The sequence below is a fragment of the Rhinolophus sinicus genome, chromosome 8 (assembly GCF_057876585.1).
Source record: "Rhinolophus sinicus isolate RSI-liver-muscle chromosome 8, RSI-T2T, whole genome shotgun sequence".
Classification (NCBI taxonomy): domain Eukaryota; kingdom Metazoa; phylum Chordata; class Mammalia; order Chiroptera; family Rhinolophidae; genus Rhinolophus; species Rhinolophus sinicus.
The window spans coordinates 26,236,486-26,261,817 of record NC_142508.1 but is presented as its reverse complement, the minus strand read 5'-3'; the positions used below and the strand labels follow the sequence as shown (position 1 = coordinate 26,261,817).

At 39.9% G+C, this 25,332-nt stretch overlaps 1 protein-coding gene and 1 long non-coding RNA gene across 5 annotated transcripts in view; one reads left to right on the top strand and one right to left on the bottom strand.

The window, feature by feature from the left end:
- Positions 1 to 25,332, top strand: part of MET (MET proto-oncogene, receptor tyrosine kinase) — a 112,437-nt gene that overhangs the window by 13,816 nt on the left and 73,289 nt on the right. For 2 of the 4 annotated variants that reach the window (XM_019743213.3, XM_019743211.3), the window contains exon 2: positions 16,380 to 17,596. In XM_019743213.3, the coding sequence (XP_019598772.3) occupies positions 16,394 to 17,596 (1,203 nt within the window). In that variant the 5' untranslated portion in view covers positions 16,380 to 16,393. Of the gene's footprint in view, positions 1 to 16,345; positions 17,597 to 25,332 lie in introns of all 4 variants that reach the window. The other 2 variants (XM_019743215.3, XM_019743212.3) reach the window with 1 other exon arrangement.
- On the bottom strand, positions 232 to 8,961 carry LOC109453475 (uncharacterized). The gene is made up of 3 exons (XR_002138294.3): positions 8,778 to 8,961; positions 3,999 to 4,175; positions 232 to 2,074 (listed from the first exon to the last, which is right to left on the bottom strand). It is a non-coding gene; the product is annotated as an uncharacterized LOC109453475 (long non-coding RNA).

Sequence of the window (25,332 nt, the reverse complement as noted above, 5' to 3'; positions counted from 1 at the left end):
GGAATGCGGTGGGGCAGGAGGCTGGGACCGCCAGCCAGTGGGCAACACCTGTATGGTTGAAAACTTATTTTTATAAATATCTCATCCTCCCTCTTTCTGTTTCTCCTCTCCCTCAAGCACACATAGGTTCTACACACACACACACACACACACACACACACACACACACACCCCTGTCTGAATTAGTTTTCCTTGAATTGATCAGTTATATAAATGCAGACCTGCGCACAGTTGTTTTTAAGGTGTCCTAACCTTTTGGTTTATTGATTTTTCAAGGATCCAGAGTGTTTACTGAGTTTTAGAAATTGGATTCCGTACTTATGTACTTATTTTTCTGTACTGTTCTATTTTTGTTAGGATAACTTTGTTTGCCCTTCTCTGTTCATTTGAAAGTATTTAAGATATTTGTAGAAAGCTTTGGTTTGGTTCTTTATTCTCTAATTACTATTGATCTCAGCATAGTGATATATGCTTTAAAATTTTCTCCCAATACTGTTAGAATTGCATTATGTTCACTCAAGGAGTTCACATCTATACAAAAACATGGCTATGTTTGGCTTTCCTTCCATTCACAGTATTTTCATGATTTCTAAAACTTTTTTTCCTCCTTTGCCTGAAAAAGAAAAGGTAATATACTGACAAAATACACCTTGAAAAAGATTCCTAGCTCATTCGACTGCCAGAGAGTCTACTTGCTAACTTTGATTTCTGAGAAAAGTTCCCAGGTGTGAGCCAAATAAAATTCAGACAGACCCCAAGAACTAAGTGGAAGTATTGTTACAGGAGAACACCCACTTCATTTGACCGCTCTGTGTTTCAGGGTCAGGGCCTGGCCTGTGGTACCCTCAGGCCTCTTTCTGTCTCTCTGGATGTTGCTTCCTCTTTACATGACAGCCACCATGACAAGAAAGGGGTCCACTCACCAGCAGCATTCCTCTGCAGCCATTTGATTTCTGCTTTAGGTAACACCAAAGGAGATTTGTCAGTTATATAAACCCAGTCCTGAACATGGTTTCTCCCTTTTGGAATTTACCGTGACTTATGCTGAGGACATTTTCAAACATGGAGGGAGGGAAATGTCTGATTCATTAGTGAGTAATGTACCAGCTTCCTCCACAACTCGTCTCCTTTCAGTGGTTCACATTCTGATGGTTTCAGTCAGGTTTAACCTATTCAAACCCTGTATTTGAATGCAACTGGGGAAAGTTGCTAGACTTATTTTAACTTACATATTTAGATGGTGTTCAAATGCAATTTACAGATTCATGTTATTCTGTGTCCCTGGACTAATTGAACAAGATCTGGTAGCACTTCTGCACAATCTGAACTATAAAATTACATCTACCCATTGAGCTGAAAATAATTTTAAAGGATTTCAAGCTTGTTGGCACGCTCTTAATATTGAAAGTTCAATCTTCACATTTTCAAGAGCAATGAAACATTCTTGCCTGACCTGCAACATATTAATGGGACAAAAGCCTGTCCATCAGTCAGAACTCTGACTTCAATATGCTTTCTGAATAGGACTTTTTACAATGTGCACAATGATAAAACAAATGTCCATTTATTCTCCTTTCCCAGAAGTTGAATACTTTCAGCCATTCTTAAAAGGACAAAGATGTTTACTAACATATTATGAATGTATGAGGGATAATCTCGACAATATAATGGAATTCTATTCTTTTTATCTTTTACTACGGCAGAGTTGGACAATGACCTCAATCATATGTTACAACTGGAAAATGCATAGTTGGCTTTTTCTTGTGCTATGATTCAGTCATTTTCAACTTTTTTTTTTTTTAAGGACATTTTGGATAGATAACTTTTTTTTTTTTTTTTAATTGGGGAATATTGGAGAACAGTTTGTTTTTCCAGGGCCCATCAGCTCCAAGTCATTGTCCTTCAATCTAGTTGTGGAGGGCGCAGCTCACTCAGCTCCAAGTCCAGTTGCCATTTTCAATCTTTAGTTGCAGGGAGCGCAGCCCACCGTCCCATGCGGGAATTGAACCGGCGATCTTATTGTTGAGAGCTCACGCTCTAATCAGTTGAGCCATCCGCTGCCCTCCATTTTCAACTTTTTAAAATGTTTATTGGAAGAAGAAAGGATGCAATATTAGGTAAGAATCTGAATAAAAGCACTATTTTGGTCTTATTCAAAGTAACAACATCTGTGTAATAATCAAGAATCATTATTTAGAGGAGCCCCTAGAAACATTAATTATAACACATGAAAATTATTCCTCTACCATGTTTACCTTGTTTTCTCCTATAGCCAACTATGTTTGAATTTTTAATAAGCTGGTTTATTATAAATGAAGTATGCAAATTAATCTAGGAATATTTTTTGTTTCAGAAATTTCATGTCAGTGACAAGTTGCCATATACAGAACAATTTTTCTACACAAGCACACAATCTTTTCCTTGATTTTTAGTAAAAAAAGAAAAGAATCTACTCCCTTTCACAGTTATACATTCCCATGATATTTAAAACCACCTGTTAGGAACAGGTTAACCTGATAATCACTTGGGAAACAGCATGTTTGAGACACACAGCAACAAAACAGCAACAACAACAAAACTGCATGCAGTTTCACAGCATGTATGTGCTATAAAAACCTTAAAAATACTGTTCTACCCCAACAGATAATTAGGTTCAGCCAAAATCTTTTTAATCAGAGTTCTGTTAGTAAAAAGGGTTATTGTTCCTTTATTTTTCTTTATTTGCTTACAACTAAGATTGTCATATAAAATATATTCATGGGACATACTTGTACTAAAAAAAACGTATATGTTGTTTATCTGAAATTCAAATTTAACTGGGCATCCTATGTCTTTATTTGCTAAACCTCCGTGGGGATATGGGTTTATTCTTCTCTAAAGAGGTAAAGTAATGGTTACTTATTTGTTCTTCCTAAGTATAGAAGGCCCTTACCATGGCCTTTTTCTTGGAGGACAACTTAAGAGGGACTTCAAGAACTTGAAATGGGTTTAAGGAAAACCGCAAGATAGCCAAAGGGTGGGAAATAAGAAATAACACTATTTAATCTGTAGATGAGAGAACTGTGGTGATGAAACAGTCATCAAGTATTTGGAGTAGGCTCACCCAGGACTGTGCCAAGTTCCTCATTTTTGACAAGGGCAGGCAAAAACTGGCTAAAACACAACTTAAGATGATAAGCATGGTAGCTACATTTATTGAATACCAGTGTATGTGACATAATTGAATGCCGGTGTCTCATAATTTATCTCTTACCCTCATGGCCAACCTGCAAGATATATACCATTATCCCCATGTTTTAAATAAGGAAATTGACACTTGGAGTCAGAAGGTATGTAAATGGTAAAGCCCAGATTCATATCACATCAAAGTCTGTCTGACACCAAAGCCCATACTCTCTCTGCTACCCCCTACCTCTTCTCCAGAAGGTTTTATGAACTATTAGGAAGAATATTGTCAAGCAAACTAGTCTAAATATTAGACATAAGATTGACTCATGGATATTTGGGTCACTTAAATGTAGTTGTATAAAAGGGCAATTGGGACCTGAGAGATCCAAACTGGAGAAGGTAAACCTGTGCTTGTGTCCTTCCACGAACACATTAAAATTACAAAAAGTATAGAACAATCAACCTGGAGAGCCATCTGAAGTCTAGCTTACCAATAGTTTTATAACTAAGGCTATAAAGAAGAAGCCCCATTGAGACTGGTAGGAGAGACAGAGATACAGAACAGGTGGCCCCACACTTAACAGGTGGCAGTTGAGAATAGGAAGGGATATCTCTGCCACTAAAGTCCCCTGTACTGGAGGAGCGAGGGCCCCTAGCCCCACACCAGGCTCCCCAGCCCAGAATACTGGTGCTGGGAAAAGAAACCCCCACCACATCTGGCTTTGAAAAACAGTGGGATTCTGACTGTCCAGTGGGATGGAAGGCTGCAGGAAACCCAGATGTCTTCTTAAAGGGCCCACACACTGACTCACTCGCTTGTAGGCACTCACCTTGGGCTCTGGCAGAGGGACGGCAACACAGAAGGTATCAGAGACATACGGGGAGAGACTTGAGTTGTGTGGCTTCGAGGTGGGGACTGGAGGAACAGTCACCATTTTCCATGTGTGGGGTCCTTCTCTCATGTAGCCAGCAGGTGGGCACCATCTTTCCTGTGTTGAGCCCTCCCCCTACACAGACAAATCTGAATCAGAATTGGTTTGGTGAGCTCTGCTCGTTCCACCCTGGAGACTCCCTGGGACCCTTCCCCACCCAATTCACTCCATGCCTGAGACACTTAGTGAGCAGCCAGCCCTGCGTGCATTGCTCTCTTTCTTGGACAACTGCCAGTGATCTGCAGACTCCAGGAGGGAAGCCACTGGCCTCGGTGTGCTCTGAAACTTTTGCTGAGTAGCTCCAGGCTCAGCACTAGCACCAAACCAGAATCTACATTAGCCTGATGACCACAACTTTTCCACTCTGGTGACTCCCGGAGACCCCACCTCACCCAATTCTGTACCACATGAGACTTCATCAATGACTGAATTTTATAGGAGGAGGCAGGTGGCAACAGACTTTAGTGTGTCCTTGCTTTTTGCGGAGCTATCCTAGGCCTGGTACCAGTGGCAACCATCCTCTGTTCTCAGCATGGCCTCTTTCACGTGCCTCCAGGTTTAGCACAGGCAGTGACCAACCCCAGATCACTTTGTAACTCCTACCAGGGAGTCCTCTGCCAGTCATAGGGATGAGGTGACCTGAGCCTGCACTGGAGCCTCTCCCAAGAGGCCCCAGAATGAACATATTTGGAGGTTGGCTTCATACCACAACAGAGAGCTACTCAACAAGCCCCATAAGTGGCACACACAAAGGGCGGTCTCAACAGGAACTAGAGCCCACTGGGACGAATCCCACTCAGAAGAGTAAGCCCCCACCCCCACCCCCACCCAGCAGCCCTTAAGCTGTGGATGTGGCCAAACCACACAGCAAGTCATCCTGAGGGTCAATCCCACCTACTGCCTTGCCAATAGCAATCAAGGTTCAATTATAACAGGAGGGCACACACAATCTACACAAGGAACTCTCCTGGAGCAGGTGACCAGGAGGACTGTGCCAGGGCCCCACAGGGCATCTACTATATAAGGCCACCCAGCCAAGGCTGGGAGACATAGCAGCCCTACCTAATACAGCGAGGCAGCCAAAATGAGGGAATTAATACATTCCAAATGAAAGAACAAGGAAAAACTCCAGAAAAAGAACTAAATGAAATGGAGGCAAACAACCTACCAGGTACATAGTTCAAAACAGTGGTTATAAGTTTTGTAGGGTATCCAATGGACACTTGTCCCATTTGGGAGACCACCTCAGGGATGACGTAGATGCCTGATCACTGCACTGTACACCTGAAGCTGAACAATAATGAATGCCAACTGTAATTTTATATGTGTGTGTGTGTGTGTGTGTGTGTGTATATGTATGTATATATATATGTATGTATAATCTTACAAGAAGCGGAGTACAGCACTTGGAATAGAGACAGTGGAAATGTAATGGCTCTGTGCGATGTCAGAGGGATAGTGGATGGGGGGAGGGGGGTTCACACAGTGTGAGGGATATAAATGATAAACATCTAAGTATTACTTTGTCTTGTGTACCTGAAACTAATACAAACAAACAAACAAACAAAAACAGTGGTTATAAGGATGCTTATTGAGAACTTCAACAAAGAGATAGTAAGCATAAAAAAGAATACAGAAACCATAAAAAAGAACCACTCGGAAATAAATTATACAATAACAGAAATGAAGAGTGTACTAGAAGTAAACACTAACAGACTACATGAAGCAGAGGATCTTATTAGTGATTTGGAAGAAAACACCCAATAGGAAAGGCAAAAAGAAAAAAAGAAAAAAGAAAAAAAAAAAAACCCAGAGGATAGTTTAAGAGGCCTCTGGGACAATATCAAGTATACCAAAATTCACATCATAGGGGTACCAGAAAGAGAAGAGAGTGCAAGGAATTGCAAATCTATTGGAAGAAATAATGACTGAAACTTTTGTAACCTGGTGAAGGAAATAAACATACAAGCCCAAGAAGCACGGAGAGTCCCAAACACGATTAACCCAAACAGGCCCACACCAAGACACATCATAATTAAAGTGGCAAGGGTTAAAAGACAAAGAGAGAATCCTAAAAGGCAAGAAAAGGCAACTAGCTACTTACAAGGGAGCTCCCATAAGATTGTCAGCTGGTTTGTCAGCAGAAGCGTTGCAAGCCAGAAGTGATTGGCATGAAATATTCAAACTGATAAAAAGTAAGGACCTACTCAGCAAGGATGTCATTTAAAATCGAAGGACAGATTAAGAGCTCCCCAGACAAAAAAAAAGCTAAAGGGGTTCATCACCACCAAATCAGTATTACAAGGAATGTTAGAGGGACTTCTTTAACATGGAAAAAAAATCAAAATTTTGAATAACCAAATGGCAATAGCTACATATCTATTAACAATTACTTTCAATGTAAATAGATTAAATGCTCCACTCAAAAAATAGGAGGGTTGAATGGATAAGAAAATAAAACCCTTCCATATGCTGCCTACAAGAGACTTGCTTCAGATGGAAGGACACACACGGAAAGTAAAGGGATGGAAAAAGATATTTCATGAAAATGGAAACAAACAAACAAAGTACCCAGTGATCCCACTTCAGGGCATTTATCTAAAGAAACCCAAAATGCTACTTCAGGGGGACCTGTGCATCTATATGTTCATTGCAGGTTTGTTTACAATGGCCAAGATGTGGAAGCAGCCTGGGTGTCTGTTGATGGATGAATGGATAAAGAGCAGGTGGTACATACATACAGTGGAACATTGCTCGGCCATGGAAGGGAATGGGTTCTTGCCATCTGCAGTGGCATGGATGGACCTGGATGATATTGTGCTGAATGGAGTATGTCAGACAGCAAAAGACAGATGCAATGTGATTTCATTTAAATGTGGAATCTAAAGAACAAAATAAACAAAACGGAACCAAACCCATAGATATAGAGAACATTTTGATGGTTGCCAAAATGGAAGTGGTTGGGAGGTAGGTGAAAAGGGTGAAGGGATTAAAAAGTACAAATTGGTTTTTACAAAGTAGTCATGGGGGTGTAGGGTATAGCACAGGAATATAGTCAAATGGGTACTAGATTTATCAGGGTATTGATAGGAGAGAGGTTGGGCAGCAGGGTGAAAAAGTTGAAGGGATTAAGTACAAGTTGGTAGTTATAAGCTACTCATGGGGATATAAAGTAAAGCACAGGAAACGTAGTCAATAATGTAATAATTATGTATAATGCTAGGTGGGTACAGACTAGTCGGGGTGGGGGAATCACTTCTTAAATTATATAAATGTCTAATTACTATGTTATACACCTGAAATTAATATAAAATTGAATCAACTATAATTGAAAATTTTAAAAGGGTGAAAAATGGATGGTGAAGGGGAATAAAAGGTCCAAATTTCCAGGTATAAAACAAGTAACTCATGGGGATGTAATATACAGCACAGGGAATATAGTCAATAACACTGGGATAGCGTGGTACGGTGTCAGATGGTTGCTGGACTTATCATGGTGATCACTTGTACCCCTGAAACTAATATAATATTGTATGTTAGCTATATTTTTAATAAAAATCTTTAAAAAAATAAAAGAGCAATTGGATGGGCTGAAAAATCCTGAAGATTTCTTCATCCCTTCAACTTAGTGTTAGAAATCATTGTCAAGACAATGTCAGGCTACATTAGAAGAGATTTTTGACATACTGTATTGTCTTATCTTTCTAATGTCGGTTTAGACTTTTTGATGATCATATCACTGTGTTAAATCTTTAGGCATAAGAATCAAATGTTCAACAAAACATGTTAAAATTCACTTTCTCAACAGTCTGGTAGATCCATTCACTTTTCAATTGAGGTTACACGTTTCAATTTTAAGCATTTAACTCGCTATCTTCAAATCTGTAGACTGTACACTTTCTGAGGGTAGAAACTTTCGGTATCTCGACAAGGGTATGGTATGCAATGAGTGCTCACAAATATGTGATTAATATTGTTGACATAATATAATATGACATAAGTAGTGACTGTTTTTAAATACAATATTGTAAATGACATCAGAAATCTCTTATTGGATCTTCTTCCCTTAACTTTGTTTTTATAGGCCTACTTTTAAAGTTCATGGAAATCATATCTATGTAGAGAGGTCTAAGGGTTTGCCTTAGGATTTCACTCTGGCATGTTCTCCTGGAGAGTTAGCCATGACTGTTTTTATGACTAATTTCCGTAATATGGGACCTCAGCCATTTTCCATCATCATAAATCCCTTTTATACACTTAAAAGCAGGATTGAATGTTTGCTACTTTTTATATTTTGATTTCACTTTGATACATTATTTCTATCTTGAGATTATGTTAAGCAAATATTGTGGGAGAATTTGAAATTATATAGCAGAAAATAAAAACTAGTATAACACCTCAGAAACTTTAATAGATGTGCCCACATGCAAAGTGAAATATTTAAAGTAATTCTTAGAAAAATAAACCACCATTTTCTAATTACTTGAATACATGAAGTGGTTTATACACCTACCTTTGTGTTTGAATTCATAGGTTTGTAGTATCTTTGAGTGCACATTCTTTAGTCAGGACTTTTTTTAGGAGCAAGGAATAAAAAAATCACAATGAAACTGCTGATGAAAAAAAGAAAGAGAAGGAAAAGAAGGAAGAAAACATTGCCATTTCCCATTAGCTTACGACGTGGCGGGTGCAGATGCTCAAGCAGTCCCATCAGGAACCCGCTTTCCTCCACGTCCGAGATCGCGGCTCCTTGGGTCCGTGTCCTGCGCAGGCATGCTTTCTCCTCACAGTGGCAGAGATGCTCATCAGACACTCCAAGTTATCATCTTTAGTTCGTGTGATCTTTGAAGGAGATAGGTCCTCTCACAGTATCTATATTGAGTCCCTAAAAAGATTCTGATTGGCCTTGCTTTGGTCACCTGCTCACCCCTGACCAAGCTGCGGGTCCAAGGAATAGAGTTCACTGAAAGGCCAGCCTGGTTCACCAGCTCACCTGTGGGGAGGCCATGTGATTGACATCCCATGACATAGCAGAGAGAGTTTTCAAAAGACTTGCCCGTAGTAGAGACAGTGGCTGCTGGGCAGGTGAACACACATGTTTACTAAATTATTATCCCTTTTGACTAAAAATATTTTCCAAGAAATGCAAATAATTTGAAACAATTCAAATAAGTATCATAGTTTAAAAAATTAGAAATACATTCAGAAGAACTAGATTACATATTTATCACATTTTAGGTGATATTTTGGTTTCACTGAATCTCAGTTTGGTCATTTGAAAACATGGGAATAATGCTTACTTTCAAAGAAATGCAGATTAGAAGAAATGATGTAATTGACAGTATCTTGTACACTATAAAGTGCTATCTATATAGTTATAAAATATTATGATTTCTAAGAAAATTAATTCCTAAAGAAAGCAAACTCACCTATGTCAAAGTTTGGAAAGTCTCTCTCTTATAAAATGTATGCCATTACACCTGTTGAGTTTTTTCCTGAGGAATTAGTACTTGAATAAACTCACAGACTCGCCTTGAGACAGGTTTTGTTGATGAGGACAATAGTAGTGAAGATAGGCACAGGTAAGCTATTCGATAAATTCTTAGAGAGTTAAACGTATCACTAGATTTCTAAGGAATGAAAAGACCAATGGAAGCTAGTGTAATGATAAAACCAGAGGCAGTCGATGGCAGACAGAGTAACTGGCCTGGGGGTTCGGCCAGTATTTGTAGCTAACAGAGGGTCCTCTTCATAGGAAACACTCCTAAATTCCCGTGGTTTAATGACCAAGGTGCCATGGAGACAATCACTCCCAGGAAATGTTTTGCCGGTGAAATTATCTTAGCTATCAACTGAAAAGAAATAAATGTTTCATGCATGACTCAGTTTCACTTGCCATGTGAGAATTAATTAGTCTATATGAATCATCTTTAAGTGTTCCTTTTAGTAAAGAACTTAAAGTTGGTTAAATGCCCAGGATTATTTCAGAAAGAAAGGGGAAAAAAAAAAAGAAACAGTAAAAAGACATTGTATATTGAAAACCTGATCCAGGCACATCACAGGAATAAGTGTATCAAGATAAAAGTATATGAAAATTGAAAGTATTTTGCTCACATAGTTCGATTTGGCAGAACATATATATATAAATAAATAAATAAATAAATAAATAAATATATATATATATATATATGTATATATATATATATATATATATATATATAGAGAGAGAGAGAGAGAGAGAGAGAGAGAGAAGAGAAAGCAGTGTATGCCAACTCAATGGCAGTGAAGTAAAATGTAATTGCAGAAAACCATCTCAGAAGTTGAAAATTATTAGAGTTGGAAAATACTTTAGAATTCATTAGTTCAACCCAGGCGTATTCTTGTAAATATTTAATACCCATCCCTTCAGGGGAGATAAAAAGCCCTGATTTGTAGTGCTAGCCTATTTCTATGGTGTAAATACACCCACCACGACCAATTTCAAGCTACTGAGATAAGGTCACTGAACGTGAGTTGGGAAGAGATGCACCCATAGGCTCCAGCACATGACTGGCTCAACACTATAATTTTACACGTAAGAAAGCAACTGAGGCCAGAGGAGTTGGCGGCTGGCTTTGGGCCATACAACTATGTAGCGGCACTGCCACTACTGACACTCAGCTTCTGCCCCTTGCTGCCCCTCTGTTGTGATGCATCAGGAGGAAAGGACTGTGACTGACTGACTGGTCAGCCCACATGACTCCCCTAGCCTGATCAAGGTCCCCTTTCAGGGTCCTCACAGACCTTTTCACATTGAGTTTAAACTGTGGTCTGTTTATCTACTTCCCTACTCGTCTGAGATCTCACTGACAACTCTTTTAGTCATTTTTGTGTCGTCAGCCCTCTGCACAGTATCTGGAATATAATTGATGCTCAAAAAGTGTGTTGAAGGCATGAACAAATAATAATAAACACTTACTGGCCTACTGTGTGCCACCCACTGCTCTTGCTGTGCTTGCATTAACTCGTGGAATCCTCAAGTGAGGCAGGTACTATACTCCTCCCATATTCCCGACGAGGAAATAGAGGTTCAGAGAAATTACTTGCCAAGGTCACACAGGCAGTGAATGGATTCTGTCTCCAGAGCCTGTGCACTTGACCAGTCACCTGTCACTCAGTAAACTGGCAGTGTCATAAGGGTACACAGCTCAGCAAAAAAATACTTCCCAAAAGTCTCCCTCCTTTCCTTATGAATGACACAAACATTTCCCAGAGCAGATCTGGTCCGACCAACAAACCCCTTTGTTAATGGGGGAGGGCCTACATTAGTTGAAATGATTAAGGAAATGGGGTGTTTATGTTTTCCCATTGAGGATTAAACAGAAACCCGTATTTTAATTAAAAATCCAATTGTTGACAATTGTCCGTAGTTTCATTTTTTTGCTTTAATTTAAAAATGAACCTTTTCTTTGATTTTTCAGTCTGAGAAATGGCATCACCATTTGCTATCAAAAGAATGTGAAGAAGGTGTAGGAGACTGGGTTACTGGCTTCAGGGGTGTTCTGCAAGATTTTTTTCTTGAAATAGAAAAACTATCCTCCTTCCCTGCTGGTTTTCCTACGATTTGCTGTCTCATCAAATGAGATAACAAACAAGCCCACTAGTGCATTTGTACATTTTGTTGGATTCTAGTTAATTGAGGTTTAGTACTGTGAGTGAACTAATGTACCAACCTTGACATATGAACATTATTTTTAAAACATGATTTAATATGATACCTCAGACTGAAAAAAAAAAAAGAAAGATCATTTTGAAGGCTCCTTCAAAAACCGGAAGAAAAAAAGGCATTTGCCCTTTGTCCTACATTAATGGGCATCAACTGAGATACAGCTTGGTTGTTGGGCTTTTTTTCCTTTTGACAGTAATGGTTCATTTATTTTCTTCCTTTATTATTTTCTCCGAGAAAAAATATGGTGATAAATAATGTATTAGGCTAATGTTCCCAATTTAAAAGCTACACCAGTACCATATTGAGAAGAGTATTTAATTTTTCTGCGTAATCTAGTCTAGAAGGTTTAGATACATATTTGCAGTTCGTATTTGTCTTCTCATGGGACAATTTGTCCCAAATCCTTTACTTCTACTCCTTGTCATCCCCGCCACCAGTGCCCCAAATTTTCTACTCCATTTCAAAACAATGAGAATTAGATATAAAAAGAGCAAGTACAACACCCTACGTGTATATTTATATATACTGTATAACAAAGTGTTTTCAGAGATGAGAGCTCTTCTTGATATTTAAAACCATCATGTGAGGGAATCAAACCCTGGAACCCAAGAGGTTGGTGAATCCCCTGAAGTCACAACTGGAGAGGGGCAGGGCGGGGACCAGAGCTCAACTGGCTGCCGGGGACGCAGCATCAGTGGTCAGGAAGCATTTAAGGGCCTGGACAGGTGCCTGTGAGCCAGGTGTGACCCTGAACCTGGTTCTAACTGTGTGACTTTGGCAAGTTTGCTCAACTAGAAGAGGAGAATAATAAGCTTCGTACATCACGGGGTGTTTAGGAAGAGTAATGCAGAGGGTTTAGCTGAATGCCTGGCGCATGATAAGTACTCAATACATGTTATTATTTTATGATTTATCTTCTACTTCTTCACCTTAATGAAGCTTTGTTTTGCCCTTCAGAACTCCTCCAGTTTTCCAGTCTTCAAAGCCTGTATCCCCAATCACATGCCTTCATTTGGATCCTGAAATCACTATATCCTTGACCTTCTGCCTTGGTTTCTTCCGTATCTCATAAATGTGGAGAGGAAATCATAATACATGGTAGTTTATCTCAAAGGAGCCCTCAGAGGTACTGAGCAATCTTTTCTTTCATTTCTTGCTGACCTGTTCGCATGCCCTGCTGCAGCTATTCTAAATCGCATCCTCTCCCTGAAGTCCCTAACCCCTCTCGACGTCCATCACTTTCAGCAGATGGTCATATACTCCGATTTATTTTTAAAACATTGGGATCATGTGCCCTGAACTCCCTCCGGGTCCTTGTACTTCATCTGACTTCTCATCCTCTCCTCTGTCTCAGATGCACTGACTTGTCTTATGTGCCAGGGCTCTTGGAAATGCCTCTCTTTGCTCCTTTGGAATGTCGCCCCAGTAATTTGTTTCTCCCTCATTTGACCTCTGGTTTCCCCAGCTCTCCAGGGTCAGCTACTTGCAGTTCTCCCAACCGGGCCATATGCTCATGCCTGCCTCCATATCTTCACACAGATTGTTCTGCCTTCTAGGAATTTCCATCCTCCAGGGCCCTTCAAGACTCAGCTCTAGCATCTTTTCCAGTCAGGTTGGCTGCCCTTCCTCACATTCCCATAACTGTCCATCAGCACACGGCCACCACCAAGTGTGTGTGAGCCTCCTGGGGAAAGGTGTCCTGTCTCTGCGCTCCCAGCACCCGACACTGCCTGGCCTGTAGTAAACACCAATAAATGTTAGCGGAAGCAAGGGCGGTCTACACATCAGCATATGTCTTTCCTACAATTTAAGAATAAACTCCTCTTGACCCTGACATTGCCTTCTGCTTGTTCTTCCTTTGACAAACATTCTACTTCCTCACCACGTTCCTTGCAATTCAGCATCAAATACCACTACTGAACCCACTGAAACTACTCACGAAGATGCACAAAGAGCCTCGTGTGGACCACATACCCCCACACCTTGCCCCAAGCCTCTCTCTTGGCCTGGCTTCTGTGACTGCGCAGTGGACATTCACTTGATGCCTCACTAAACTTATTATAATTTCACTGACTCCTTCACTGGTTTTCCCAAGATTTGGTTCATTTGCCTTCTCTTCTTTCACTTTGTCTCTCCTTGAACACCCTTGGTTTTAACCATCACCTCTGTACAAATAACATGCCAAGTTTACTTCTAGTCCAACTAGAATCCAGTTACTCCACCAACACCATGCCTTGTAGTGCAGAGATGGCAGTCACTTGGCACTCACACTTCCACTTGGCACTGTCTCACCCACGACGGATGTGGTCTCGCCCACGATGGGTATTGTCTCACCCACGATGGACATTGTATCCCCCAAGACCAATTGTGCCTATTTCCCAGGAAGGGCAGGCTTCTCCAAGGAATCCTTCTCATTATTCTCCTCTATTGTTTGACACAAATGTTCTCTAGGCTTGAAATCTTCATTCTTCACTTATGCCAGACACCTGCTTCCTGGTGAACAATGTAAAATGTACTAGTCATCCCTGGAGTAGAACATTTTCACTCCTGTCTCAGTATCACATCAAACTCAACGTGTAAAACCAGCTAATTGCGTTCCCCAATCTTCAGCCTGGTTTCCTCCTACTGACCACCCCAGCTCTGTAAGTTGTTCCACTTTTTCCCAGATGACCGCTAATCATCTTCGCCTTCTCCTTTGTACGTCCCCAATTTAGGTGTCGATCTTATTTATTCAATGATGTCTCTCATTTATCCCTTTCTTTCTATTCTTGGGGCCACCATCTTGGCTGGCTCTTATTACCTGGTCATGGGCTGTAATAATAGCTTGTCATCTGGTCTTCCCATTGCCGGGTTCTCCCTGCTCTAAGCCACCTTGCCTTCCTAGAGTAAAATCTTGGTTATGTGGGTCTCCAGCCCAAAACCTGTCAATGACTTTCTATCAACTTTAAATAAAGCCCCAATTGCTATCAAATTCAATAGAGTAAAACTATCTTTGATTTTGGAGTCAAAAGGATTTGGATTCAAGTCTGGCTACTATATTTACCTGTTCTGTGACTTTAAACTCATTGCTTAAATTTTATTCACGCATTTATTCAGCACATATTTATTTAACACCTACTGTGTTCTAGACTCCATGCCAGGTACTTGGGATAAAGTGATAAGCCAAACAGGTAAGGTCCTTGCTCTGCTGGACCGTAATTACAGCACAGTAGACTTACCCCTATTTTTCATAATCGTAGTAAACCTAAGAACAGGCCATGCCTCCATCTCTTGATGCTTTTAGCTTTTGGTTTGTGCTTCGCATGGCATTCTAATACCCTGCCATGTATTAAAGTTATTTGCATATGTGTGTTCTCTTTCAACCACATTGTCAGTTCGCTGAAGGTAGGGGCCATCTCCCATTTCCATAGTGCAAACAGAGCTGTGCACATACTACTAGTTGCTCAGTGAGTTCTGTTGTGCTTTTGTAGACCCAGGGTTAGACTACGGAATAGTTACAATGTGTAGTATGTTTTTAGATGCTCCCTTTGTCCTGTCAGAATTATGCATTAAAAAAAGGAACAAAGTAATACCTATTTAGTTTCTATTTGCTCTAAGGCCTCTCCTTCCAACCTACTACCCAGCCAATAACCCAGCCGATAACCATTATAAGCTGAACTCACAGTGTTTATAACTTGGGCACCTTAAGTTTCTAAAAACTGAATAACAAGTCCACTCATGCTTCCTAGTAGAAATATTGTCCATGTGCATAAAACAGAATGTTAAAATAATGTTCTTTTTACTAAATAGCTTTTGACTTGGTAATGAACAATATGTTGTTTTTCCCTGAGAAATAATTCTAGGACTTTAGTCCTGAAGATTATATTTTATTTTATACATTTTCAGCTTGCTGTTTTTATGTTCCCAATGATCTTACATTAAGTTAAGCATTTGTTTATCCAAAACAATAGGTCAGCTATAGCCAAGTTATAACCATACCTTTCCTCTGCACACAGAATTCCATTATAAACAGCATGTGATCATATTGCTTCTAGAATTTATGATTGTTTTCTTCCAAAAGGAAGCTAAATTTAGCCTAGTAATTCTGCATGCTCCCAAGGAAACAATGCCTGCTGTGATTTCTAGAATAAATGAATCTGAACCACAATTCCTTTACTTGACTAACTGAGAACGTTTAAATATCAACGTAGTCATTAGCCACCGATATTAAACCACATGACAAACCAGCAAGGGGCTAAGAACGGTACTTGCGATGTGTCTGACTTCATTGCTGAGTGAATCTGACCCAGTGGTTCTCAGGCCCTTAATACAGAGCATTGTTTGCGTCTCACATAGTTCACTAAAATGCCTCCGTCGTGGTCTGAGTTCTAAAATTAAACTATGTAGAGTCATGTCCAACTGCACAAGGCACCTTTATGTGAAACAGCTAGAGATTTTTTGTTGTTTTCATTCGATTAAAATGTCTGGTTAGGAAGCTCTGTTTGTAATAGTTTAACTGGTATAGTTCTTTCCATCTCTTCTTCGTTTCTAATGACAGCTGAATTGCTCTCGCCTTGGACATGTTTTGGCAGATACACGTCTCACCATGAAGGCCCTGGCTGTGCTTGCACCCGGCCTCCTCGTGCACCTGTTGACCTTGGTGCAGACGAGCGCTGGGGAGTGCAAAGAGGCGCTCGTGAAGTCTGCCATGAACGTGGACATGAAGTACCAGCTCCCCAACTTCACCGCGGAAACGCCCATCCAGAACGTCGTCGTGCACGAGCACTACGTTTACCTCGGAGCCGTTAACTACATCTACGTCTTGAATGACAGGGACCTTCAGAAGGTTGCTGAGTATAAGACCGGGCCGGTGCTGGAACACCCGGATTGCTTGCCGTGTCAGGACTGCAGCCACAAGGCCAATGCCTCGGGGGCCGTGTGGACAGATAACGTCAACATGGCCCTGCTCGTGGACACGTACTACGACGACCAGCTCATCAGCTGCGGCAGCGTCCGCAGAGGCACCTGCCAGCGGCACGTGCTGCCGGCCGCCCACGCCGCGGACATCCAGGCCGACGTGCACTGCATGTACTCGCCGCAGGCGGACGACGAGCCCGGCCGGTGCCCCGACTGCGTGGTGAGCGCCCTGGGCACCAAAGTGCTGCTCTCCGAGAAGGACCGCTTCATCAACTTCTTCGTGGGCAACACGGTGAGCTCCGCTGACCTCCCGGCCCGCGCGTTGCACTCGATATCGGTGAGACGGCTGAAGGAGACGCAAGACGGCTTTAAGTTTCTGACAGACCAGTCCTATATTGATGTTTTACCCGAGTTCCGAGATTCTTACCCCATTAAGTATGTCCACGCCTTTGAAAGCAACCATTTTATTTACTTTTTGACGGTCCAACGGGAAACTCTCGATGCTCAGACTTTCCACACGAGAATCATCAGGTTCTGTTCCGTAGACTCGGGCTTGCATTCCTACGTGGAAATGCCCCTGGAGTGTATTCTCACAGAAAAGAGGAGAAGGAGATCCGCAAGGCAGGAAGTGTTTAACATCCTCCAAGCGGCCTACGTCGGTAAGCCTGGGACCCACCTCGCCAACCAAATAGGGGTCAACCTGGATGATGACATTCTCTACGCCGTGTTCGCGCAAAGCAAGCCCGACTCCGCCGAACCCATGAATCGCTCCGCCGTCTGTGCGTTCCCGATCAAGTTGGTCAATGAATTCTTCAACAAGATAGTCAACAAAAACAATGTGCGATGTCTGCAGCATTTTTATGGACCGAACCACGAGCCCTGCTTTAATAGGGTAAGTCACTCAGGTTCCCCACTTACAAATTATGAGATATAAATCAGAACAAGTATCGGTCTAGAGAAGAATATTAAGGGCTTCTTGCTACTTGGGAAATGGTCTTAATCCAAAATATTGGCAAATCCTTTCCAAGAAAATTTAGAAATGGAATCTTCACTTAAAAGTCAAATCACAGCTTGAGAAAAAATGCGGTAACTAAAAGAAAAAATAAAATATTTTTACAATTTGGGTTTGCACATTTGCCAACACCAGATTATTAAACTTCTCATAAGCTTTAGCCGTTCTGGTCAGATTTACACAAAGTGTAACACAACACCAATTCCTATAAAACATGATTATTGAGATCCCAATGCAGTCTTTACAACATTTAAAATTAGGCGCTCAAGTTAATTTGTGGCTTTGGAAGGCGTTTCTCTTATGAGGCCCCAATTCCCTCACAAATATGCAAATAAATGGTCAATATTGTTGGCATTACTTAAAGAAACTTAAGTGAAAACGAAACAAAACAAAATCTCTTCTAAAATGTTGGTAAATAAATGAACTAATATACTTCTCTAAATAACATAGAAAACTAGAGAGGAAACCTTTGCTCCCAAATCCCTCCCTTGGATCTTAACATCAGTCATGAACTTCCCACTTGAATAGACATGTGTCTACCCAGTTGTAGGTTAATACTTTCTATCTGGCTGGTACTGATACATATAAATATGAATATTTTTGATCAGTGATTGTTTATCCTTCCATGGAGTGGTATTTTCACAGGACGTATTAAGGAAACTCTCTTTTGCGTTGATTTCGGTGTAGTAAAAGCTACCAGCTATGCCTGGGGATTTACCCTGCTAGTCATCAGATCTTGGTGCCGAAGGAAGAGCACAAAATTGAGACTCCACAATGGCCTTGGCCTTTCTTGGCTTGCAACCAGATTTGAACATACAGACCTGGCTATGCCACTCGTGATCATAATTGAATGAACAAATAGTATAGCTTTTCTAAAGACGATTTGACTGTAGAAATGTACATCTCTCTTATTCTAGCAGTTTTCAATCTGAGTAATAAAGGTTATAATTGCAAGTAAGTAGAACTTGAAACACGTCCTTGGTGAAAGGAAGTATGTCATTTGCTGAGGGGTACCAAGGGCATGTGAATTCAGAAACATTTGGTTCACTTTTGCTGAAATGTCTGGGGTACTTCCCCAGATGGAAGCTCCAAGTAATTTTTTTTTTTAATAACGTTTAGAAACTTCTGCAAAAATGAATTCATCTTTTGGGGAATTACAAACATAACTTCCCTCCTTCCCCTTCCAAAGCCTATGAATACACATAATATGCATATGCATATATCCCAACTATGACTTACTCTTCCCTGCATGTGTTTAATATATGTTGCAAACTGCGTAAGAAGCAATGGGATTGCTAGTGAGGCTGCCCCTTTCCTTCACTAGAAAATACAAAAGAATGAAAGGAAATGAAAGGACTTTCAGAAGCCTGGAGTTAGGAAATAAAAGTGCAATATTAATAGCATTCCAGAAAAAAACACTTTTCCTGCATCCAATGAATTGCTTCAGAAACACAAGTTTAAAAAATGTCTGTTAGGAATTTCTCCACGTCTTCTAGAGCACATGACTTTGCTATTTAAATCTTGTTTTCTTAAAAATTGAAAAGAGACCTAACTTATGAGTTTATATTGATATCTTATTATTTTGTTTTGTTCATGTCAGCCCCCAGATGTAAAAGTATTTATCAATTCTAGAAATTCCCAAAACATATCTGAACTTTATCGTACACCTTTGACTTTTTTAGTGTTCCAAGGGGAACAAAAAGACAGGCTTATCCAATGAAATACAGGTCAGTTTTATCACTCAGGAAAAATGCCCAAAATGCTCCAGCCACACCTAAAACCATTATCACTCCCATCACACAAATTTTTGTGGGAAACAAGATGGAACTCGCCAACGCAGTCTTCTTACAAGGAAGCCAACTTCTATACTGGCCAGATTCCATAAAGACAAATACCTTCAAACCTCCTCTATTTATTTGCCTGTTTATCTTCCCTGGTTACTGAAGATCAGAATTCTTCCAAGAATGAGACTACCCACATTCCCAGTTTTCATATGCCCGTTCCACAGAAAACCCCAGATCGTACCAATAATCAGCATACAGTCATTTCCAGCTTCATTTCAAAACAAGGCACCTAGAGCCATTACTCACACAAAAACAAAATGATTTACAAAATCAAACCAGTTTGGAAAGACTCTAAGCAATAAGATAACTCCATTTTGTCTTGGCAAATTTACTTGGCAAGCTATCAGGTGACGCTTCTAACAATTTCTTGGAACTGAGTTTTTATTTTGTCATAAAGTTTGGTGAATAGACATGTACATTGTAGTTTTTGTTAGCAAGTCTAATCAATCAGATCTTTATGGAGGGGCTGCCGTGTGCTCTGGGGAGAAGGTTAAGAAAGCTGTGGCAGTGATTTCCCGCTGAGGTCTGCCCGGTCCTTAGAATATGAGCACAGCCACAGAAGGGGTTTTCTGGCCCTCCTTGAGCTTCCCTTCCTGTGCAAGAAGGGTTTCTATCACAGGATCAGACAGAGAGAGTGCCAAGAAAGGGTAGGTGTATCAGGCCTGACTTGCTCATTTAAGATCACTCATTATGTTGCTTTTCCCTCTCTGACATTTTATAAAGCACTAGTTGTACAAATTCTTCATATACATCTTCTCATATTGAAGATATCACTAAAGCCCTCTTTTGAGTCATCTGATAGTTTCCAGAGCACATCATCTTTACCTCCAAGTTCTTTGTGCTTCAGAACTCTTTGCTTCCACATATGACGCTGTTTCTGGAAACTTATCTCAAGCCACAGGTATAATATTAGCGTCGATTGTATCAGTTGTTCTGTAAGAGTTTATTCTTGATCTTCACAATGTTACCATTTTTTTGTGTTGCTTTTGAAAGTTATTCTTAAAGGGTTTGTTTAATGTGACTTCCAACACTTAGAATTATGAGATTATATACCCCCAAATATCTTAAATATCTTACCCTCCATTTTTCACCCATTCATCAGTGGACCTCTGTAAGCATCTGAAACTAGTATTAATTGAAGTTGTTTTAGACTAATGCATTAGTCCCTAACAGCACATTATTATTCAAAATAAAGTAACCGAGAAAATGCCCCACGACTCAATATGGAGACTTTGTAAAGCCCCAAGTTTGGGTAGGAAAAAATAAACAAACAAACAAATACCTCACATTCTATCTGGGACAAACAGGATTAAAAATTCAGTTAATTTTAAGCACATTTACTGGAATCTCCCACAGTATCATGTAAAGGATTTATTAACATGACAATTATTCCAGGAAAAAACTAGAATCAGTACACATTGGCCCTATCTCCTAAGAATGAGAATATTGAATAAGGGACTTTTTTAAGCCCCAAGTCTGCGAAGACCCTGTTCCCTAATTCTAGCACACTTACTAAGAGAAGTAGAATGATATATTTGGAAAGACTTGTGATCAAATTTGAAATTAAAAAGGGTTCTCTCACCTACCCAGAAAATGCAGTCATATGTTTTTTGTACAATCTCATTGTCAAAGTTTTGCTCTGTCTGTAAGCATTTGAAAGAATAAGTGGAGACTTGTGGCAGATATTTTCATCAACATCTTGGTCATCTTCCTGACCAATGATTGACCAGTTGAAGGGGGAGGGCATGCCGTTTGGTGCAGACACATCTGAATGAAGTCCTGGCCTGCTGCATACCAGCTGTGCGACGGCTGCCATATTACTTAACTTTTTAGAGCCTCGGTCTCTTCTTTTGTAACATGCAAGTGACAATACTTCGCACAGTTTTGTAAAAATCTGGGATAATCTATTGAACGTGCCTAGCACAATAAGGTGACCATAAATTGAGTTCCTTGGGAGGCGGCATGGTCAAATGGCACAAGACTAAAGTCAAAGAGATCTGGGTTCAGATGCGTACCCCGCGATTTTCTACCTGCCTGCCAGGAGAGCATCATTTAAACTCTCTCTGGACCGGTTTTCTTCCATGCAGGACTACTGTGTGAACAAGTGTAACAATGTTTGTAAAAGACCCTAACTCAGTCCAGGGCACATAATAAATAGCAGCGATTACTGTGAGAAATACTTTTGTAAAGAAAGGCAAATTCAAATGACTGGGTTGCTTTCTGGAAGAGGTACATTGTGATTTTATTGCTCATGAGGCTCTCCCTACCTGTTATGAGTGACCCACCTCCATAATGCTTAATTTCTTAAAACAATAGCTAAAAAAAGAAAAGAAAAGAAAAGAAAAAGAAAGAAAGGAGAGGTGAGGAGTGGTGGTGTTTGGGGGGCAGAGAGAAAGACAATTGAATCAGAAATGTATGGTAGCCAAGCTACAAAGTACAAAGTGTGCTGCTTTCCCCAACTTTCAATTCTACCTGCCCATGGCCCTTTAAGATACTGTGCTCATGTAATTTAGTTATACTGTGCATTCAAAAATTTGCACATAATGCAATTAAAAAAAGAACTGAACCTCACAGGATGTTTTTATCAAGCTTCCTTGTTTTTAATTATCATTTATACTCAAATTCAAAGGTAGCCAACCGCTTCCCCAAAAAAAGGAAACTTAAAGTAGTAATTTTCCATCTCCCTCAAAGAGTGCCAAAGTTAAAGGGTCACCACTCAGAACCATCAAAGGAAGAAAGCAAAGTGATTAGAACAATTTTGAATGAAAACAAAAGCAAAACAAGATGCAAACAAGGAATAATAGGAATAGGCAGAAAAGTAAGCACACAGTGATGTTTCTTTATTACTAGTATAAAGATGATAGATGAGTAAAATTGGGTTACATTTAAGTTGTAATGGAAGAAAATAATTGCAGCCTTCCATCAGGAAACCACAAGGACCATTATTGATCTGTCATCCTCAGGGCATGTCTCGTAATATTTAATAAAATAAACAAAGATTTATAATTCTTTATAGGCCGTATATCTATAATCTCCCACACCCCACCATTTGAACTGGGAATGTGGAGTCAGTGTTACAAATAATATCCATGTAATTATACTGGTTTGGCATGTCTTATTTAAACAATCCAGCCTCTCCAGAGAATGCATTTTGTGTTAGGGATGAAAAATGTGAAGTCAGATTTCAGGGTTTTTTTACTTCCTGTGCTCCGAAATGAGAGAATGTTATCCTATATGAAAAATGTTATTGAGGATTCTTCATTCTAAACTCCAAATATCTTGGCCATGTGCCAAATGTAATAGCTACCAAAGCAAAATATTGCAAGAAAGAAAATCTTTGAGGTCTAAGCATTCAATATATACTTTTTTTTTAAAATCAAAGTAGAAATTTATTAATTTTATACTTGATGCCTTTCCTTCTGTAAACTCTTCTTTATTTCCCAGGCTCAGGGAGTCACTGTTCCTTAACTTACTTTTTTGAACCCGTCCCATGAAAAGTGGCATATTGCATTGTTTTATGAAAAGGAATTTTAAATTACTTTTTCTCCAGAATTTTGTAACACTCTCTGAGTTCACTGGGCACACCCTGAGAGTATGAGAAAATGCATTGCAGAGTGAGCCATTAATGACTTTTGCTTTTTTCTCTTCCTCTTCCCAACTTGTCTCGAAACCATGTCATAGCTTATTCACTGGTCTACCCCAGGAAAGAATGAAGAAGCAAAAGCATGATGTTTTTATACGCTAACAGCAAAGAGCAACAGTAAATGCAGAAACAGTCACCAACAGCATAGGTAGGCCTTACCTGTGTGTTATACTGACTCATGATGTGATGGATGTTTTTGCCCGTGTGTGGGTTTTTAAGAGGGCACTATGCCACATGCATCAAAATTCATTCTTCATTCTTCATAACGTTTTTGGAAGCAGGTGGCGAGCTCTGTGTTAGATTTAAGTAGTTGGTTTCTATGCGGAGATTCATCTGGTAAAATTAATGTAGTAAACAAGAAGGAGTTCATGCAAAAAAATCTTCAAGTTGCGTTTTGAAAAGCTGAAGTGCTAGTAACATCTTGAAGCCACAGCTCTAGTCCATGATCGTCATGGCCACACCACCACATGGTGAGGGACTTCTGAAAGCCTGTGCGTCCTGCATGTCGATAAGAATATTAATCTCCTTGAGTCAGAATGGATATCAGATTTGGGGTGTTACACCCTTACTTCAGAATTCTCTCTTCTCGACTGCCATCCCACCCTAATAAGAAAAATAAGAAGCTGTCAGAACTGCGATAGGAGACCCACTAGGAAATTCTGCTGTGGCTTATTCCTGGATTGGCACAGATGCTGAGTTAGTGGGCACACAAGTCCACAATGACTAAGTGCCCAGCTACGTGCTGCAAGCCCCATCTGCAGCCGGGGAGGGCTGCACAGGCTGTTACCAGGGAAAAGAAACCAGGACTCAACTGCTCCTGCAGCCACTAAAACTCTCCTGACTTGTTCTTTTGTTTGTGTGTTTTTAATAATAGTGAATGTGGTAAGTGATTCTAGGATCCCAGCTAGATACATTCCAGTCTGCTAATTAAATAATTTCCTAACTGAAATATTCCAGGCAGGTTCGTTTGCATGTCAGTTACTGGCTGAGCGGTGTTGACTTCCATCCCCAAACCCTTGAGGAAGAGGCATAGAGCACCTCACCCTAGAACTGAGCTAACATTGGAGCAGATGGAATGCACCTACCTTCTCCGCTTCAAATATGTTCTCTAGTTTTTAAACAAGAGGACACAAAAAATGTCTTACAACTGCATGCCAATATAGAATAAAGGCTATTTTAACCATTCTTAATGTTCACAAATAGGGAGAAATGGTTTGTGGATAATATAAATATAAAACAAAAAATAGAAATCATGAATTCAGATTAAAATCTGACTTTAGTTGTCTTAAGTGGGTAAATCACCAAAATATTTATTAATCAGAGATGAAAAGGGTAGATGATATTTCACATTGTGCTCTAGGCAAAAGGGATGAATTAAGGTCAGTTGTGATTTGTAAAGTGTTCTTCTCTGGAACTGATTTCATGAAAATTAAGTTTGCTGCGTTGTCATTTCAAAATACATAGGTTAGTCATAATTTGCTAGAATTTGTGTTCGTGTAGGAGAAATGTGTAAATCTGTATGATATTAAATTTTCTAATGACATTTGAAATTTAAAATCCTATTAACACTTGCATCCAGCAACCGGTCTACTAAATAAACTATAGGTGAAGTGGTGTTCAAGAAATGGGAAGAATGCAGAGATTAAATTGGTCTGTGAGCCGAGTGAATCAATAGTGTTTAGTGCTAATGCACTAAGCAGATTACAAGCGCTACTGAGTGGCAGTCAATAGCAAAAACGAATATCTCTAAAATTATCTTGACAATAAAATGTGCAATACTTTCCATTTATTTTAAGCTAATTACGTTATATTCTTGTTCTTTCATCTTATTAGTTTAAGCCAAGTGCTAGAAGCCTACTTTATTTAGTGCATAAAATGGCCAAGAATTTATAATCATTGTTTTCAGCAAGAGACAGAGGAAAGGATTTGTTCATACAACCAAGATTCAACAAGAAATTCAGCAGATATTTATTGAGTGCCTAACCCTATTGGTATTAGAGTGGTGAGTGACATAGGCAGGCATGGCTCTTGTCTTTATGAAGCAAACACACGAGGGGAGGACATGACCATAAATGATCAGTCACACCAACAAGCAAATACATCATGATGATGTATGCAATATAGTGAGA